The following is an 18,865-nucleotide window of genomic DNA, read 5'->3' on the forward strand; positions in this document are numbered from 1 at the left end:
CCATTCACACACTGTGGCTGATGCTGCCGTACAAGGTGCCACCTGTTCATCAAATAAACACTCACACACATTTACACCCCGATGGCGCAGCATTGGGGGAACTTCCGTGTCTTGGACAAGACACTGAATCAAGCCACCAACCTTCCGATTGGCAGGCAACCGCTCTACCACTGAGCCACAGCTGCCCCAGCATAATTAAATTATAGAACGCAAGTGAAAGATCTAATGATGATTAAGTGCATTATGTTTGCTTTCTTAAAATGTAGTATGAAATGTTATGTTGCATTTATATCATGTCATGTATAAATAACAGTTTAGTTAAGGAAACCATTTAATTGTCCAGCTGATATGCCTTCATTAATTATTTACCCGTAAATCAATGTGGATTCAAACAAATTGTAGGTTCTATGGCAGCCCATATATGTGATGGGGAAAAAAGACCCTGTACATCATTATAATGACAAACTTTCTCAAAATAATGACTTGGTATCTCAATATCACTTAATAGTATAAAATATCAAAATAATGAGATAGTATCATTACACAATGACTTAGTATGAGTTAGTATCTCAGAATACTGAGAAGTTTTCTCAGTATATACTAATTCATAATTTGTGGATTTTTGTATTATTTTGAGATAACTCATTTTGAGATACATAGTCTTTATTTTGAAGAGGTTTTATAATGACTACATGGTCTTTTTTTTTTAAGGTCCCATGGCATGAAAATGTCACTTTATGAGTTTTTCTAACATTAATATGATTTCCCCCAGTCTGCCTATGGTCCCCCAGTGGGCCGGCCTGGAATCTTGCTCCTTATGAGGTCATAAGGAGCAAGATTAGCTCCCCTTTCTCTGCTTTGCCCGCCCAGAGAATTTGGCCCACCCATGAAAGAGAGAGACATCATGACTTTCAAACAAGCAAAGTGGCAGTTGGTCAAGGCCACCCACCCCCCTCATAAAAACCTACAGACTCAGAAATGGTACATACTAAGGAAAGCTCATTGTGGGACTGGCTCTAGTGGCTGTAATTCTGCACCAAGGCTGAATTTTGGGAAAGAGACTTCATATATGGTATTAGGGGACCACTAAGGTCTATATAAAACCATCCAAAGAGCACAATTTAATGGGACATTTAATCACAAATGGGCGGAAGTGGGCTTCTATAAGTTCCTATACTACAGTTTGATTACCTTTTAAGCAAGTAACGTGGCAAACATGACAACATGCATACTAAGGTTTGAGTGCCTTGCGTTGTTCCCAACAAATGTCTTCATGGATGTTGCAGGATCCTGCCCTTCCTCCCACAGGAACTTAATCTGCTGTTGACAGCCTGTGTTAGTGGCTCTTGTGCCAAACTGACCAAGTGTGCATTGTAAAAGGCTGCTTGATGCAGTGCCATGTTATTGTTATAGCACTTTGTGCTTCTCGGGGCCCTTTTAAGATGTGTTAACAGATGATACACACGAGACCCGTAAAACATCTGAATGATACCCCTAACTAAAAAACATAATGGGGGGCTAGGGTTGACCTATGTGACCTCACACCTCTGTTGCAAATTGGCTGCCATTACAGTTGGTACGCAGATGTAGTTGTTTAAGCAGGTATAGTTTGGCTTTATTGATTGTGTCTGGTACAGAAGCCTTTCTTATCTTAAAGCACAGGTTTCTTAATTAAGGTGCCCAGTTTTTGTCCTTGGTCTTGGCGACTGTAAATCTGTGGCCAATCATTTTGTTCTCTGTTAGGGAGCATAGCCCATTCTCGCAAAAGGCAAACACTGCCCCTAGTCAAGTGTATGTAAATGAGGTAGTTATACAATGTATATACAAAGACATGGGGCCTCTAATGGGATGCCTGTAGTCTGGGGGAATTTTAAAGTAGTCTGTGAATCTAAACAGACTTATACACAGGTTATACTTTTATATATATATATATATATATATATATATATATATATATATATATATATATATATATATACATACACACACACACACACAGACACACACATTAGTGACATTGGTGGGTAGGCTACTCATGCAACTTGAATGATGCCCCACAGGGGACATTCAAGTAAGAAAGACAAGGACGACAATCTGCGATATAGCACATATAACAGTAATACCATTTTTCATCACTAATGTGATAACGGCAAATATCTACGTTGATGCCAATGGCTGCTAATTCTAAACACTAAAATGTAGGCTATGCAAATTGACGCTTGCTTGTTTTCATACAACGGAAACCACAACGGTGGAATGGGATGTGCGGATATGTATTCCAGTAAGGCAGAGTAGGGTGGGACATGCCATAGCAAGAAAAGCCAATTCGCGTCTAGTTTGCTATTTAGTGTTCGTCTAATTGTGTTTTTCATGTCTCCCTGGTATTAACGTAGCTGACAGTGTTCGTCCAATAATATTAGTCCACATGCCGCGCAGGGAAGAGGGGCAGCAGTGAGGCACTTTGATAAAACCAGACTGTCAGCACTGTGTGGAGCCACAGAGAGCTGCGCAACGGTAAGCGACGGCACGGCAACACAGAACTGGACCGGGTGAATGCAGTACTTAACACAGGACACTGCCGCAGACCTTTCTTTTCCAACCTTTTCCGGAATAAGAGGACGCTCCAAATAATCTTCACCCAGACAGGGAAGAGTAATTTGGCTCTCACTACAACATTTTTTACGTAATTCGCGTTAAGAAAATCTTAAGAGGGCAGGGGGACACGTTGAACCGCGGTTAATAGCTATCAGCTATCCGAGTGTGAATGTCCTGCTCTCAGTTGGCAAACTCCTTATACATTTGAAAGTATTTACAGTTTTAAATAGCCAAAAGTTACCATACGGCAGTTGTTGTTTTTTTTAAAAGCTGTGCGGGAAGGAGCCGTCTGTCCGCCATGGAAAACGCTCACACGAAGAGTGTGGAAGAAGTTTACAGTCATTTCTGCGTCAATGAAAGCACAGGACTTTCCCTGGACGAGGTGAAACGGCAGAAGGAGAAATGGGGCCTAAACGGTACGGAATTTTAAACTATAGACCACCACACATGCCGCTGCTGTGAATGAGAAACTGTGCAAAAATGTCTTGTCATTGTAACATGGCCAGTGTGAGCGCAGGAATTCAGGATATGGGGTAAAAGGCACCATCATCGGCCGGTCTGTGTACCCGGCTCCATATAGAAATTTGGCTGACGTCATCACTGGTGACCTCGAGGGTTTCCCGTCTCTTACAAAGTAAAAAATTAGTCATTACTTAGAGGGCATTGTAACATTGTTGAACACTGGGGCATTGTTAGGTACGGTAACATTACTGTACATTGTATCAGTGTAATATTGTATCATGGTGACACTGTTGACAGTGATAACATTGGTAAACAAGACCTCGCTGGGACATCGTTGACAGTAGTTGTAAATATATGGTGACCTTGTTGAACGCTTAGTCTTTGTCGAACATAGTTTAACCTTGTTGGATGTTCCTCAAAGCAGAACTGCAACACATCAGCCCATGTGAGATCCGGCAGTGCCCACAGGATGACTGTAGCAACGTCATCCATTAAGTTAATCTATCTTGTTTCAGGCTGAAACAGCTGTTTTATATTATTGTCAACTCACTTTGGCCTTTACATTGATTGGAGTTTTCCTATTTCCCCCAATTGTGATTTACACAACTAAGGGAGTGGATTTATATGCCACTGTTAGTAATGTAAACCTGATATGTGAATAGAGAAATCACGTAAAGAAACATGAAATATTGCTAAATGATTGGTTCTTGTTGAATAGTCAAAACTTGTAAGTATTTAATGCAAAATATCCGCTCTCGTACAGTATATATGACTAAATCATCCAAATGTTTAGTGAAACTGTAAACATGCTGGTGGTTTTGACACCAACTTGTGTTTGTCTGAGACTTCTCAGTCTCACAGAACATACGTACTTACCTCCTCTCGTTGTATGAATCAGTTCCCCATCGTGTGAAAGAGGAACTGCATGTCTCCATCTGGCAAGTATTCATACACAACTTACCTTTTTTTTCCTTTTCTTTCTTGTCTGTTTCCTGTGCGGCTCCTGGACTCACTCCCACATCTCTACACACAGAGTTACCAGCAGAGATAGGTAAGCACTACTGTCACTGATGTTGTTACTGTTTTGGTTTTCTCTTCAGTTCAGTTCAGTTTATTCTTTGTCCCCGAAGGGCAATTTGTATGCAGCCGAAAGACATCACATGAGAATCTACAACACAAACCGCACAACAATTTACACAATAAAAATAGTAATAAAGAGCAGCTTCAGCCTGAGTTTAAGACTGAATAGTTGCAGATTTGTGTTGGAGTCATAATTAGAGTAAATAGAAGAACTACAAAAAACAATAGATGATGATGATGATGATGATAATAATAATAAAGATAAATAAATACAGGGGTCAGTGATATACGCTAGGGCTATCACCTCCTCTTAGCTGAGTTGAGTGCCTGAATAGAAACCAGGAATAAAAGAGTTTTTGTATATCTGTTTTCGCAGGGAAATCTTTGTGGGAGCTTGTCCTTGAACAATTTGAAGATTTACTTGTTCGAATTCTTCTGCTGGCCGCATGCATATCTTTTGTAAGTATTTCACTATATTTTCTTGCACTTTGATGAAAGGCTGTCTTGTCTTGTCTGTCTTGTTTTGCATTGATGAGTTAGTTTTTTATTCCCACTATCTCTCCCGTCTCCACTCTATAACCTGTACAGTAAGCGAAGGAGAGATAAGGGTGTCTCTGGACAAGTCGCCACATCCATCAAATAGCTTTCCCTTTCCACCTCGAGCTGAAAGAGTGTTTATGTGAAATCAAAATATCTGATGGGATTACAATAAAGCCCTGTGTGTTAAATGGCAGGAGGGAAATTTATGCAGTGCATAGTGCTGAAGTGTGAACGTCTTCAGTTTGTTTAACCCGGCTGGGGTTACACTCGCATATTAGAGAGCTAAACAGCTGAGAAGGCTAGCATCCCATCTGAGGAATGGTGACAACAGCAGTAGTAGCATTGAGTTGCAATCACCATGTGCCAAGTAAGACATTTGAGTCGTCAAGCATGACTGCTGTGTTGGCTTACCCCGGTCTCCCATGGGCCTCTGACTTTGAGTGATAGATAGATAGATGGATGTTTAATATTGGACTGCCATTATCAGCATGTTTCCAGGCCCTACTAAAGCTATATCAAATCAAACATTTCCACATAGTAGTAGCACCTTTTATTGTTGTGTAAGGCAAGGCTTCATTAAAGTGCTTTACCAAATTCAAGCAAAAAGTGTTTTTTTCATGGAAAAATTAACCCACAAATGTGTATTTGTCTTTGGCATTGTGCAATGCACGATTCATTTCTGCAAGCTTACATTTTTTATGTTTTTTGGAATCAATAGCACAGTTGATCAACAGATGGCTAAAGAACATTTTGATAAGTGAGGACCCCTGTATGTGTGTGTCTGCCTGTGTGTGTGTGTGTGTGTGTGTGTGTGTGTGTGAGCTGGCATGTAGTGTGTGCAGTGTCCAGTCAGGTGATAAAGAGGTGTCGGTGTCTGCTGTCAGACAGGGGAACAGAGCAACACTCACAACCAAATTTGGGCTCTCACCCCTCAGTGGGTGGGCTCTTATCGGACATACAAACGCACACACCTCAACATAGAATGAATCCCTCCCATACTATATGTAATGTATGTATCGAGTTTTGAACCAAATTAAAATCAGAAAAAACATTTCATTGGCTAACTGTTTAAGTTGTTAGTGAAAACTAAATCTAGTTCAAGTCCAAGTTTTCATAAGTTCTGTTTGCATGGTTGATTTTGGTGTTAAGAGAAAAGGGTTTGCTGCATCTTTTTAAAAATGCATTATTTCTTGAGGGGCTATATGGTTGAGGGGCTGTATCAGTTAATTGACAAAAAAGTACTTTCCAACTATTTTGACTATTAATTTATTGTTAAAGTCCTCATCAAGCAGGAAAATGAATCATTATCTAGTTCCATCCTCTCCAACATGAGATGTGCTGGGTTTGTCTGTTTTGTGTTATTTTAAACAGATTATCTTTGGGTTTTGGACTGTTGGTAAGTCAAAACAAGTCATTTACCACTTATTATTATTATTATTATTATTATAATACATTAAGGTATTATACATAAAGGTATAGATTACTAATTGACTTGTAAATACTATAATTATGTTTGTAAATATTATTTATTTGTTTATTTAAACAGGACAATGCACATCAATTGACATTTTTTGTTCACACTCAAAATGTAAATGTGCCAGAGTTAGCAAAAAAGCTAATTTTCATCTGTTGTCCCTTGGCAGGTCAACACATCATCATATTACATTAATAAAAAAAGAATGCAAGAAAGATAGAAAGCAAATTAATGTTGTATAAATTCTCCCAGTGGTGGAGGTGCAAGCCCATGTAATGTTTTAAAAATGAGGCAGGCATTTTGGTAATGGAAGAAACTGTCAACATTGAGTAAGTTGTATTTAGTAGTGATATGGCAGTGGGGATAGCTAATAGGTTTTTGATGTAGTATTTTTAAAGTCTGCGTATAAAGACTTTCTATTAGTTTGGGGCGGCTGTGGCTCAGTGGTAGAGTGGTTCCCTGCAAACCGAAAGGTTGTTGGTTTGATCCCTGGCCCTGTAGTCCCATGTTGAAGTGTCCTTGGTTAAGATACTGAACCCTGATGTTGCGCCATTGGAGTGTAAATGTGTGTGGGAGTTTATCTGATGAGCAGGTGGCACCTTGTATGACAGCCTTGGTCACAGTGTGTGAATGGTTCCTGTACTTTGTAAAGCACTTATTGTGACTATAAATACAGTCCATTTACATTTAGTTTAAGAGTTGTTATGTTTGCTTGGGACTAGGGTTGGGCGGTAATACGGTGTACCATGGAGTTTTAAAAATAGCAACGGTTCCAATACCATCATAAAAAACATGCAATGCACTTATATAGAAGACAAGGATGAAATATTATTTAATGCCTAAAAATGCTTATGTGTGGTTGTCATCATGTAACAGTGTGGAGGAGAGAGATAGGGGTGGGGGGGAGATGGCAAGTTGCGCACTGAGTGACCAGGTCTCAAAGAAGACCACGACTTCTGCAGTTTGGCAGCATTTGGGGTTCCGACCTAATGAGAAAGGAGAGGTTTCAGTATTAGTATTTGGTATTCAGTTTCTGAACGGTGGAGGCACAAGCCAACAGTTTGACGTCATCTGAGCCTTACGTCATCATTTTTAATTAGTCACGGTAATACCACGTAAAATAGGGAGGAGGTTTGACGGTATCCAAATTTGGATACCGCCCAACTCTACTTGGGACCATACCCAAATTTATATATTTATTATATATATTTTGCTTATTGCTTTGCAAGTCTGAGTAATGTAAATCTCTTGGTCGTGTTATGACATGCAGTAGAGCACTTTTGAGCCCTGTGCTTCTGTAGTAAACCGCTATTAAGGGTTATGCTTGCCATTTGAGTTATGCTAAAATGTGTTTAGTATCTTCCACAGCCAGATACTTAGGTCTCACTAAGATTGCTTGCTTTATTACATTATGGAACAATTAACTAATTCCCTGTGACACTCAAGCTAAATGAGACTCCAGGTCAGAATATGGTCAGAATATTGGGAGTAAGAGGTTTAATATAATAGATGTCAAACTGTGTAAATCTGACTTGCAAGAGGCTTCTTGATGGCTGACGTGTTTGCATTTTTTAATCAAATGACTATGAAATAGTTTGCATTCCTGCACAGTTGAAATGGACGGAGCAGTATCATCAATGCCAACATTGAATAGAATATATTAGGGCTGCACGATATGTCCTAAAATCGCAATTAATTGCACATTTTACCTAAATAACAATAAGTGAACGCTAATTAAACACGTTCTAAATCATCTTTTTTGAAGCCGAAATGTTTCAAGACAACGGACAGCAGCGGGGTTTTTTTTTTTTTTTTGCACCGTTGACTCAGACTTGATGTTTGAGTTATCCTCCATTCTGCTTTCCATTGCTTTCCATGGGGCTGACTGGTCCGGGCAAAGTCACTTGACTACACACCCAGTAGAATGTTTTTTTGAGGAGAAAGTAGGCTATCAACTGATTTTTATTAAGATATTAGTAAAATTATCGTCAAGGAAAAATATGTCAATAACCGCTTCAGAATTGCGATGCTGATAAATATTTGATTAATCGTCCAGTTGTAGAATAAATGTACTGCTAAAAGGAGACTAAAGTTCAGAAGATTGAGGCTCTTATATTTCCATTTTAACTTAAGCAAGTAAGAAAGTAAGATACAAAGTGTTTAAGTGCAGTTATATGGTAAGATTGTTTCTTCCCAGTACATTAAGTTTTCTATAAGGAATGTGTGGGATGATCCTCGGCTATTAACAATCTCTGGCTATCAACAATTAGCTAAACCCTCACAGTATTGGAATAAAAGACCTGCTGTCACATGCATGATTTGTGATGTCGTCATCTATCAGAGAGTTAGTTTTTCAGTATTTTTACTGTTCTGAACAACCTTGTTTGTTCTGTCTTGATTTCTGTCTCTTACTCTCATCATTGGAAAGTCATACCCACTTGTTCTGTGAAATGTCTTTAATAGATAATGATGTATGTTTTTTCGTACTGTTTTCAGGTCCTGGCCTGGTTTGAGGAGGGAGAGGAAACTATCACAGCCTTTGTGGAGCCTTTTGTCATTTTACTCATTCTTATAGCCAATGCCATCGTTGGTGTGTGGCAGGTGAGACACTTTTAGGTCTAGGAAGTCAGTGTTTTTAAATCCCACTACATTTTTTTTTTTATATCTGGTGAATAGGTCTACAAATCTTTTTGTTTTTAAATTCTAGATTGTACAGATCTAATGCATTTTCCTTAAGTAAATCACATTTACGTATGCAGCAGAATGATGAATTATAAATGAAAATGTTACCTGATTTTCTAAATGGATTGAAACCTAGCTTTATTGATTTCACCAGAAGAAATGGACACGTACTGTAGGGAACCATCTTAACATCAAATCAAAATTAACGCATTACCTATAGCTATAGTATGGCATTGAAAGCTATTGCTTTTGCAAATCTTACAGTGGGCTCTAGAAAAAAAATCATATTGTAGGCTATATCAACATGGAAAGAGAAATACTAATATTAAGTACACCTATCTTAATCCAATGCAATGCAGTACCAAGGCCTTCTAATAAATGCCTAGTGTGCAATTTAATCCAATTTAACATTGTGAACTGCAGCATCCAAAACGTTGAAAGAAGTCCATTTTGAGTGATGCGTTCTTCTTGCTGATGAAGGCAGAATATTATGTCACTATATTCCCGTTTTCACGCACTTAACACCTAAATGCTCCAACCAAAACCTGACCAGATAAACATCTAACTTAGAATGGTCACTTCTTCATCAAAGGGTAATGCTCTCATACCGTTCAGACCAGCAGAGCAAAGTACATGCATGTCTTAGTTTATGTGATTTTTATCAGTTCATCTCAGAAATCAAATAAAGTTAATGAATGTCTTTGGCACTGAATTCCTTTTTCTCCTCACCAGGAACGCAATGCTGAGGATGCCATTGAGGCACTCAAGGAGTATGAGCCTGAGATGGGGAAAGTGTACCGGCAAGACAGGAAAACTGTGCAAAGGATCAAGGCCAGAGACCTGGTGCCGGGTGACATCGTGGAGGTTGCTGGTAGGTTGAGCTGCTGTTGATTTTTTTGCATATTGAAATGGACATGACTTTGTTGTTATTGGTTTAACCTTACTTGACTGTAATTGTTGCTTAGACTAGAGCATTGGCAAACTGAAATGTGAAAAGTTTAGGTGTTGGTTTGATTTGTAGACTTTTCTCAAGCAAAGGAAACATTAGGGTATTACATGGACCTTGAAATTCACAAAAAAATGGCAATGTAATGCTAACTGCAACTTCTATCAGTACTTTGTTTCTCTGTGAAAGATCCTATTTTCTGCGTGGTACTTGTTTTGGAGTTTAAAGCATAGATCATGTGTTTTTAATACGAGAGTTTTTTGCTGCTGTTTGGTTCTGCCTCGGGTAAAGCTTACAGATCAAATGAGTCCACGTATGGTCATGGATTACATTTAGCACAAGCATGAGTTGAAACCCCCTCATCCCCATGTGCCACTGCAGAGGTGACTCACCCTGCAAGAGTGATGTATTTTGAGATGCTCTTATTAACCCATTGTCTCAAAGGGCTGGTCACATATGCTATCAAGGCCCACTTTTCTAAGATCCAAGCTCAGCCCCCCCCCCCATGCAGTACAGGAATTTAGTGCTGGACAGATTCATGCTGCTGTATTCCAGCAGCTAATATCGCAGGTTGTAATGCTTTTGATTTTGAATTCCCCTCCCACAGCTCACATACATAACATTTTGCAGAAGAATGAACAGGTGGATGCGTTGAGTAATGCTAAAGTCCTTAAAACACTAGTTTTATCTTGATACGCGGTTTAACCCTAAGCCACTAGCCCCAGCCGTGCATAGTTTGGTAGGTTTTATTTTTAGCTGTCATAGGCCGTTCAGATTATGGAATGCTGTATTTATAGAGGCTGTGACAGTGGTGAAGATGACAGGTGTCTGGTCCCACCCCGTGCACGCCCCTCCCATCCTGCTGTGGGGAACTTTTCTACAGTGTGTGATGTGGTCGGACTAGGTTCAGTAGGACTCCTGACTAACCTTGACAAGGGCAAATGAAGAAGGAGTGTACTGGGAACTAAAATGTATAATTTCTCTAGTGTCTTACAGCATACTGTATATCATTTGTTTTAGGCTGACAGTGTTAATCATGCCATTTTGATTACATCCCGTGGGTGAAGCAGAGTCAGTCTAGAAAGCGTAATTTTTTTGGCTCATGTTAAAAGAGAAACTTGTAAGTCAGATACACTATGCTCTTGTATATTAGAGACCTAGTTATTTAAAACATTAATGAAAGTAGCTGGAGGCTTACTCAAAAATGCAGCCCAGCAGGCAGCAAAACCGGATGTTTTATCCTGCAGTAAGAAGAAGCTCCTTAGCTCAGCTTGTTTCCTAAATACTCCAAATATCTTTTCCAATGTTTCCTGTGAGGCTTCCTTTTTTCTGTATAATATTTTGCTGAAGCTTCAAAGTGACCCCTGCCATGCAGAGGAGTGTGATGACGCAGATGCTGGCTGATGAACCGTGGTAGAGGACACTGAGACGAGCCCTCTGTGGCTGCCTCAGCCGTGAGAAGAATAGCCTGCAGCCAATCTGTGCTGCTCTCTGTCGGGGTGCTGCTGTGGGTTTAAACGCTGCCGCCTACTCACACCTCATTGCTCATCAGTCGCTCCCTCACTGAAATTAGTTTAATGTCATGACAATACAATTTTCTGTGTAATGCATTTCTAAGATTTTTATCTAAACTAGATTATTGTATGCTTGGTTTCATCTTTGTAGTAGTCTTTTCAAATATAATCTTGAAGCAGTTGAAGCTCTGAGGGCTGCTGTTGACTGTCTGTGCTGGTCTTCCCTGTCCAGTCTGCTGTCTTGTGTAGTCCTGTGGACTGTTCTTGTCGGCTTGATGAAAGACTTATTTACATCAATGTGGCTTAGCCAAATAATGCAATAGGACATTAAAACTAACCCCCGGCAGTAATAATTTACCAGTCTTTTACTATAATCTAGATTTGCACTCATTTTAAAATGGGCAAGTCCCAATAGCCAAAATCTGATTAAGGAGTAATTAACATGCCCCACTTAACTAACCTCTAAAATATGTTGGCTGATAACATATAGAATTCACATCTCCTTCCAGTGGATTTAGGTCCTTTTTTATAACTCACTGCATGCTGTCAGTTTACAGTTCGGTGTCGGGGGCTTGCAGATTTGGATGTTGGCATTTTCTCTCAGAGCAGCAGAACTCAGTGGGTTTGTTCTCTGCTGCCTGTGTAGGAGTCTGGTAGTGCCGGACTCATTTGGGGGGCAGTATAGGGGGAGGATCTCCTATTGTGCTTGAGAGAGATGGCCTTATAGGGAAGCGCTTTTTGGTTAATCATCCCACCCCACCATGCTCACTGCAGAGCAACCCTGCCCATCAGCACTCGTACCCTCCACTAAGATTCCAGACACCATGGATAGTATGTGACATTTAATGTGGTCTGGCAATGATCCTTTATCACAGAGCGACTACTTTTTGGCAAAGGTCCCTGACTTGTCAGCAAGACTGAGAGAACTGGTCTCATCTTGCTGACCAGGGAAGCAGGCTTTAGAAATGCAAAAACATTTGTAGTTCTGATGAAGGGACACAGAGAATTTTATTCAAGCCAAACTGCAGGTTGAAGGCGCTAACAAGGCTTGGTTGGAGAGATCGATGTATGTGAGGTTCAGCATTAACTATATTTGTGTAAACACTGACCAAAATGTTTAGTGTTGCCGGTTGAGTAATATTAAAGGTGGAAACTTACTGTGGGAATTAACAGAAAATAACAAGAATAAAAAAGATATAGCGGTATTTGCTCAGGCTGTATTTACCGTGTCTATGTCTTTCAGATAGAAACTAACCTTTTGCCATATCATAAGCAGACATAATCCATTAATTTGCCAAATAAATCCATTGCTTTGTCACACATTGTGTGAAATGTGCCATGCGGTGAGTTAGCTAGCTAGCTAGCTAGCTAATGGGGAACAATATATCCACGATGGGGAAATGTTTTTTTAAATTTCAAGCTGAAAATGTGGGCTGTGTGCAAACATAAGGTTTGAAGTGAACAAATAATGTATTAAAGAAATGTTTTTCAATAAAGAAGGAATGGAAATATTGTATATTAATTAAAACTCCTCAATTAGCATTTTTTAATCAAGCTATGTGGTAACAGTTAGCTAGCAAAAAGTAGCAGAAGGTGTTATGACGGCATTTTGCTTTAGGCTACTATCTCCTGGTTCACTCCAGTAACATATTCAAAAGGGACATGAATGTATTTTTTTGGCTTAAATAGTGCAGCAGTGTGGGCAGTAGTGTGGGCTGCACATGTGATTGGAGAATGCACTGTGCATGCAGAGGGTTGTCATTTTGCTGAATTCCTATTTAATGGGACGCTTGCAAAGTATCTGTACATGTGATGTATTGTCAACTATTCAGCCCACTGCACTATCCTTGCTAACCCTAAGTAATACTGCACTGACTGCTGGGAATCCATGCTATGTTGTTTGCTCATAGATGGGATAGTGAGAGGTCAGACTTTAACTCCAGTGAGGCTTTAATGAGGGGCCACAACTAACAGTGTTGACCCTAAGACATGAAAAGACTATTGACTTCTGACCTGTTGAACATATATACTTAAGCTAGGGTGACCAGACGTCCGTTGTTTTGGTGACCTGTCCCCAACTGGATATGTCCCCGGATTTCACTGTGACTGAAAACATTGACCAAACGTAGCCAATAGTCGCTCAAGACAGCCAGAGCCAGCGCTGCTCAGAGCTCAGAGTTGTTTTAGAAAGCCGCATTTTACCATGCTAAAATTACTGATTATTTACATGGAGTCCGGTGGGTTTAGAAAACGCACTTTTATGTTTTAAAAAAGGATCTTAATCTTTAACAGAAAGGTCGACCTCCTTAGAGGTCCTTTCCATAAAGTTGTCAGACACTTAGAATATTAATCTGAGTCTTTCACTAGCAAAACGAGCACTTTATTAACGTAAATACAAGCTGGACAATTATCCTTTTAACTTACACTGTATCTTGTTTTGCTGCTGCCGACTGCAGCGATCTCGTTTTAATACTGTGTCAATGTTAAAGGAAAATCTTTCCTCGATAGTTTTTATTGTATCCGACACTCAATGAGCTGTTGCAGAAACAAGCCTGAAGCAATAAAGCAAAAGCTGTCAGATAAATGTAGTTCAGTAAACATTACAACATTCCCCTCTGAGGTGTAGTGGAGTACAACTATGTAGTAGCAGCAGGGGTGATTCAAGGATCAGACCTTTAGGGACACTCGCCCTTAATGAGAACAGCTCTAGGTCTAGTGTCCCCATTTTAAGTTTTACAAAAATAAAAACAGGATGTGTTTTGGAGGTATTTACGCTTCTGAGCTGAAAATGCCCCCGGATTCTGTCTGAAAAATCTGGTCACCTTAACTTAAGCTGACCACTGTTGTGACCACTTACAAGGCTGCAAGGACAAGTTTGATATCATGTTTTGTGTGATGTTTATATTACATAGCGTTTAGTCTGCTAATATTTTTTTCTAGAATGCCTCCTTGCTTTCACAATACGTTTTCTCTGTAACCACAACGTCAGGAAGTCAAAGGTTCAGGTCTTTGTATTATTGTGTGGGTGGTTAAAATGTTAGTCTAGTGGTTGATCTTGATATAGATTTCAATTTAGAGTTAATTGTGTAATGGTAAATGTACATGTCATTTCTGCCAGCTTCTACTGAAACCATGATTATTTTTGATATGAAGGGAACACTATAAACACCCCCAGTCCCCATAAACCGTTGCATGCTATGTGGAGGCCCAGCATGCTGCTGCTTTCTCATGTTTCTCACAACAAAACCTCAATAAACTTGAGCTCATTCAAAATGCCTCAGCTGGTCCTGGACTCATTACCAGGTCCAACAGGAGAGAACACATAACACCAATTTTAAAAGCACTGCATTGGCTCTCAGTCCATTTTAGAGTGGATTCAAAATTGTTAATGTTCTTTTAAGGCTTGTATGGGTAGCTCCAAAATATATAGCTGAACCTCTTACCCCATACGAGCTAAAACTTCCTAACCTATAAAAGCCAAAATGTTACCTAAGATTCTCTGGTTTATTATGTCATTTCTCTTGTTGTTGTTGCTTTTTAAATGAATGTAAAGCACTTTGTAACTTGTTTTGAAAAGTGCTTCATACATAAAGGCACTACTACTACTACTACTACTACTAATACTACTAAAGGTATTAAGATTTGTAACAAACAACAAAGGCAAAGCAGAGATCTCAGGGAGACAGTGTGGAGATCATGCTTATGCTTTAGAGATTATGCTTATGATTATGCTTTAGAGATTGTGCTAATGTAATTTAGGTCATAGGTGATGGTTCATTCCAAAGTCAGCTGACACGTGTTTGAATCTGTATCAGTGACTACGTAACAGGAGGAAGTCAAGAAACCAGTCAGCTGTTAAGTATTGGTTTGTCTCTCCTGCCAGGCAACTGCAAACTAAACATTATTTACTCTGCAATCAGTGCCGGGCAAGTTACTTTTAAAAAGTAAGTAGTTACAGTTACTAGTTACTGCGTTACTTTCAAGTACATTTTTAAATGCTCAAATGTGACCCCAACTCCACCCCTATTTGACGGAACATAAAATACATGTGCATGTTCAATTATTGATGACAAATCTGAATATTATAATGAAATGGACACTTAGTACAATACATTGTTAACAGAAACTGTACACAAATCTAAACTCTTTAAATGTTGCTGTGGGACAAAGTGAGACTAGCCTCCAATAAAATGCCATGTCTGTAAACATTATGTCTAGTAGATCGATACAAATAACAACATAGATGTTTTGGAACTTTTGATATTTATTGCCCAAAAATAAGTAACAAATCTGTACACTCTTTGTAGTGCAAATAACGGAAGTGGCCTGATGTTTATTCTTTTGCGTGGGTGTGTGTAGGTGTGTGTGTGTGTGTGTTAGAGCGAGGAAGAATTTAAAAAGTGACAACGTTTAGCTTTGGAGTGAGTAGCCACTCTAGAGTCACATGGGGAGAGAAACAACGTTTTTTTTTTTTTATATATAACATCATTGAATAATAGTGTTGGAAGGAAAGCGGCAGGATGCTTCACCTGTTGATGGTTCTGAATGGTCCGCTCAACATGACAGGTCAGCCTTTTGTTCAGCTGCCATCAGCACATGTGGCCTCCTGGCTGGCTGGCCGGCCGAACCACACTCTATCCCCTAACACATGACAGAGGCAGGTGCCAAAGCTAACCGCTTTGGTCTGGTCACTGCCTCGCCTGGTGTTGATAGGTCCATTTCAAAGACATATCTGGGAGTTACTTTGGGTGAAATGTTTTGCTGGGTCTGAACTTTTATAACTGAAAATTCTCTAGGACTCTTATGACCTGTTGGCAAACACAGAGGTAAAAATGAGGAGATGCTTGGACTTCTACCAAGAAGGATGTTGACGCAAAGGGACAGATGATATACACACACTTGTTCATACCAGGTCTGCAGTGTAACACAGTCTTGAAACAATTCCAGTGTTTCACTGTGTCAGAGTCTCAACAATCACTGGTTTCTTTGTATGTTGTATGACATCAGCAAGCACCATCATTATAAGCCTATCCCCGTAGTCATGCTTCTTGGCTCAGCTCACTTTTAGAAGTTCTCAGTATTTCTTCTTTTGGGGGTGGCAATAGCTCAGTCCATGGGGACTTGGCTTGGGAACTGAAGGGTTGCCGGTCACGTCCCTGTATATGTGTGTGTATTTTGGGCCGTGTCTTCTTATTCTTCAAAAACAATGACTTGGCAAAGGAAGTGTTGTACAACCATCTAGGATGTAATGTAATTGTAAAGCTTTTGGGCTTATTAAGATCTACTTTAATGTATTGTTACTGTGATGCACCAATGGGTAATCCTTTAAATCTCTTCAGGGGATGGGATCTTTTTTTTTTTTTTTATAAAGTGAAAAGGTGTAGCTATGAAATATAGTAATCCTCTAAGATTATTGATCCACACCATCAGAAAGTTAACTGCATTTTAAGCTGTATGTTGTATTCACCCCAAACTTCCATTGCTCCATCTGTGACCTGGGTTACCTGACCTTCTCAGAAGGGAAGGTTCTGTTGGACTCATCGTTCCAGGTTCAGATGGTTTAAAAATGCAACGTAGTCCTCAGAAAAACTGTCATTGTCAATCTGACTGGCCAATCCCTCCTGACAGATCAGAGTTCCTGGCAAATTTCCTGGCACATGACATCTAATGACTTGATAATCATCCAGCTTCAAGTTACTACTCATGTAGTAGGAGGTTTGAAATGCACGACAAGGCTGTACATTTTTTTTTTTTTAATCTGTAAAAATGTAGACATTTACCTGTTAATGGAATAGTAAGGTGAGACAACATGATGGCTTCAAGTCTCTTCGTGGAGTCTTCCTATGCTATGGCAACGACGAGGCAACAGCTGCCATTATATGCCACATTTAAACCTGATCAGGGCTTTGGAGAACTTGGGGGCTTTTCCCATTTATGGCTGCATGCATTGTTGTTCACATTGCGATTTCCCCTTCCTTCCCTCAAGGGCATGAGGGTATGTGTCTCCTTTTAAATGGGAATCTCCTGGACATTAGTACATGATTTCACATTTACCAAATCTTTGTTTTCATTTCTTTCCTGAGCAAGAGTTTGGGTTTTCATTTCAACTTTGTCTTGGTGTTTTGCCTCATTCTTAGATTTTTTGCAAGCTAATATGGGTTCCTGTATTCTAACTATACCATTTTGGTTGGGGTTAGTCATCAACGGAAGTACATTTCCAGGATAAAGTCTGACATCCAGCCCATGACTTACGTGCAAGATGCTCTCTCTCTGTGTTTCTGTTCTCAAAATCTCTTTTTTTTAGCTTCAGAAAACAACAACTTTTGAGCTAGCAAGCTACATACTAAAAACGGCAAGTTTTGAAGAAAATGTGGCGTCGTGCAACAATGCAGGCCTGCTTGGTCCTTTCCGTGAATGATTGTAAAGATTTACAAAAAATACTTTTCCAGCATTTACTTTCTAACTGGGATGTTTTGGGACTGTTTGGCGGGGATTGCTAAAGACAAAGTACACATGGTGATAAAAAGCAAATTATGTTTAACCATATATCCAACTAATTTAAATAGCTCACATTACTGTATTGTGTGAAAAGTTAACTTCATTTAATATTTTATTTTGCGTTTTGCAGCAAGCAAATGTCCCACCAAAACAAGACGATTGTGATTGGTTTAACGAAAAGGAAACAAAACAGAGCTTTTTTTTTTTTTCTCCTATCCCAGAATGTAACTGTGGTGTTGCCAGACCTTATTCCACAGCGCTGTGACTGTAGGTCCGGCAATGCAAGACTAGGTTGGGGCTAACCCAAACCCTTTTGTAAGAATCTGACGCAATTTGCATTTTTAACTAAGAAGCCCTATATGTAGACTACGTCAACGGAACTGTGCCATAGCCTGAGCCATTTCCCTAGTTTCATTGCCTTTATGTACCATTAGGAAGCTGAACTGGGTCACAGCAATTCCAATGTACCCAAATTGGCCTTTTCCTTTGAGACAGGCCTTTTATGGCTCACAGGTCCTTCATTTCCTCTACTTTCTTTGGCTTTCCTTCTCTATCCCTGCAGCAATGGCAGCTCTGCTGCTGTGTGGCACAGCAACCTCCCTGTAATGACATGTGCTTCATCAGTTTAGATTTACACTAATGCTGAATAAACTGCATGCAGAAAATAGACAACATCTCAACTGTTAATTATTCATTTAGAATGTGTACACACACACACAAAGAGCATTGTACTCGGTGGTGATCAAACCTCTAGTGTTACTATTCATGTGGTGTAAAAGACTACTGAGCCATCATATACAATGTCATGATATAGTAACTGTTAACATCCAACAGCCTTCAGTTGCAGATTTTCAAATGTTCATGCTCCTCATGCTTTTGCAATTTTATTCGTGTATATTCTCTTCTGTTTGGTCATAGTTGGAGACAAGGTGCCTGCTGACATCCGTATCTGTTCAATCAAATCAACAACTCTGAGGGTAGACCAGTCCATTCTGACCGGTAAGACATGTTTGCTGATGATATCGCAGCCATCAAATTATTTTCCTGTGCCATTTTTTTTGTCAATTAGATTTC

At 39.6% G+C, this 18,865-nt stretch overlaps 1 protein-coding gene across 2 annotated transcripts in view; it reads left to right on the top strand.

The window, feature by feature from the left end:
• The first annotated feature begins 2,294 nt into the window (after window positions 1–2,294).
• Window positions 2,295–18,865, top strand: part of LOC116689300 (sarcoplasmic/endoplasmic reticulum calcium ATPase 2) — a 32,853-nt gene continuing 16,282 nt past the window's right edge. The window contains exons 1-6 of one of the 2 annotated variants that reach the window (XM_032515797.1): window positions 2,295–3,011; window positions 4,091–4,108; window positions 4,514–4,596; window positions 8,648–8,752; window positions 9,566–9,704; window positions 18,710–18,790. In XM_032515797.1, coding sequence (XP_032371688.1) covers window positions 2,894–3,011; window positions 4,091–4,108; window positions 4,514–4,596; window positions 8,648–8,752; window positions 9,566–9,704; window positions 18,710–18,790 — 544 coding nt within the window. In that variant the 5' untranslated portion in view covers window positions 2,295–2,893. The remainder of the gene's footprint in view (window positions 3,012–4,090; window positions 4,109–4,513; window positions 4,597–8,647; window positions 8,753–9,565; window positions 9,705–18,709; window positions 18,791–18,865) is intronic. The other variant, XM_032515798.1, reaches the window with a different exon arrangement.

Source organism: Etheostoma spectabile, chromosome 5 (assembly GCF_008692095.1).
Source record: "Etheostoma spectabile isolate EspeVRDwgs_2016 chromosome 5, UIUC_Espe_1.0, whole genome shotgun sequence".
NCBI classification, from domain to species: Eukaryota; Metazoa; Chordata; class Actinopteri; order Perciformes; family Percidae; genus Etheostoma; species Etheostoma spectabile.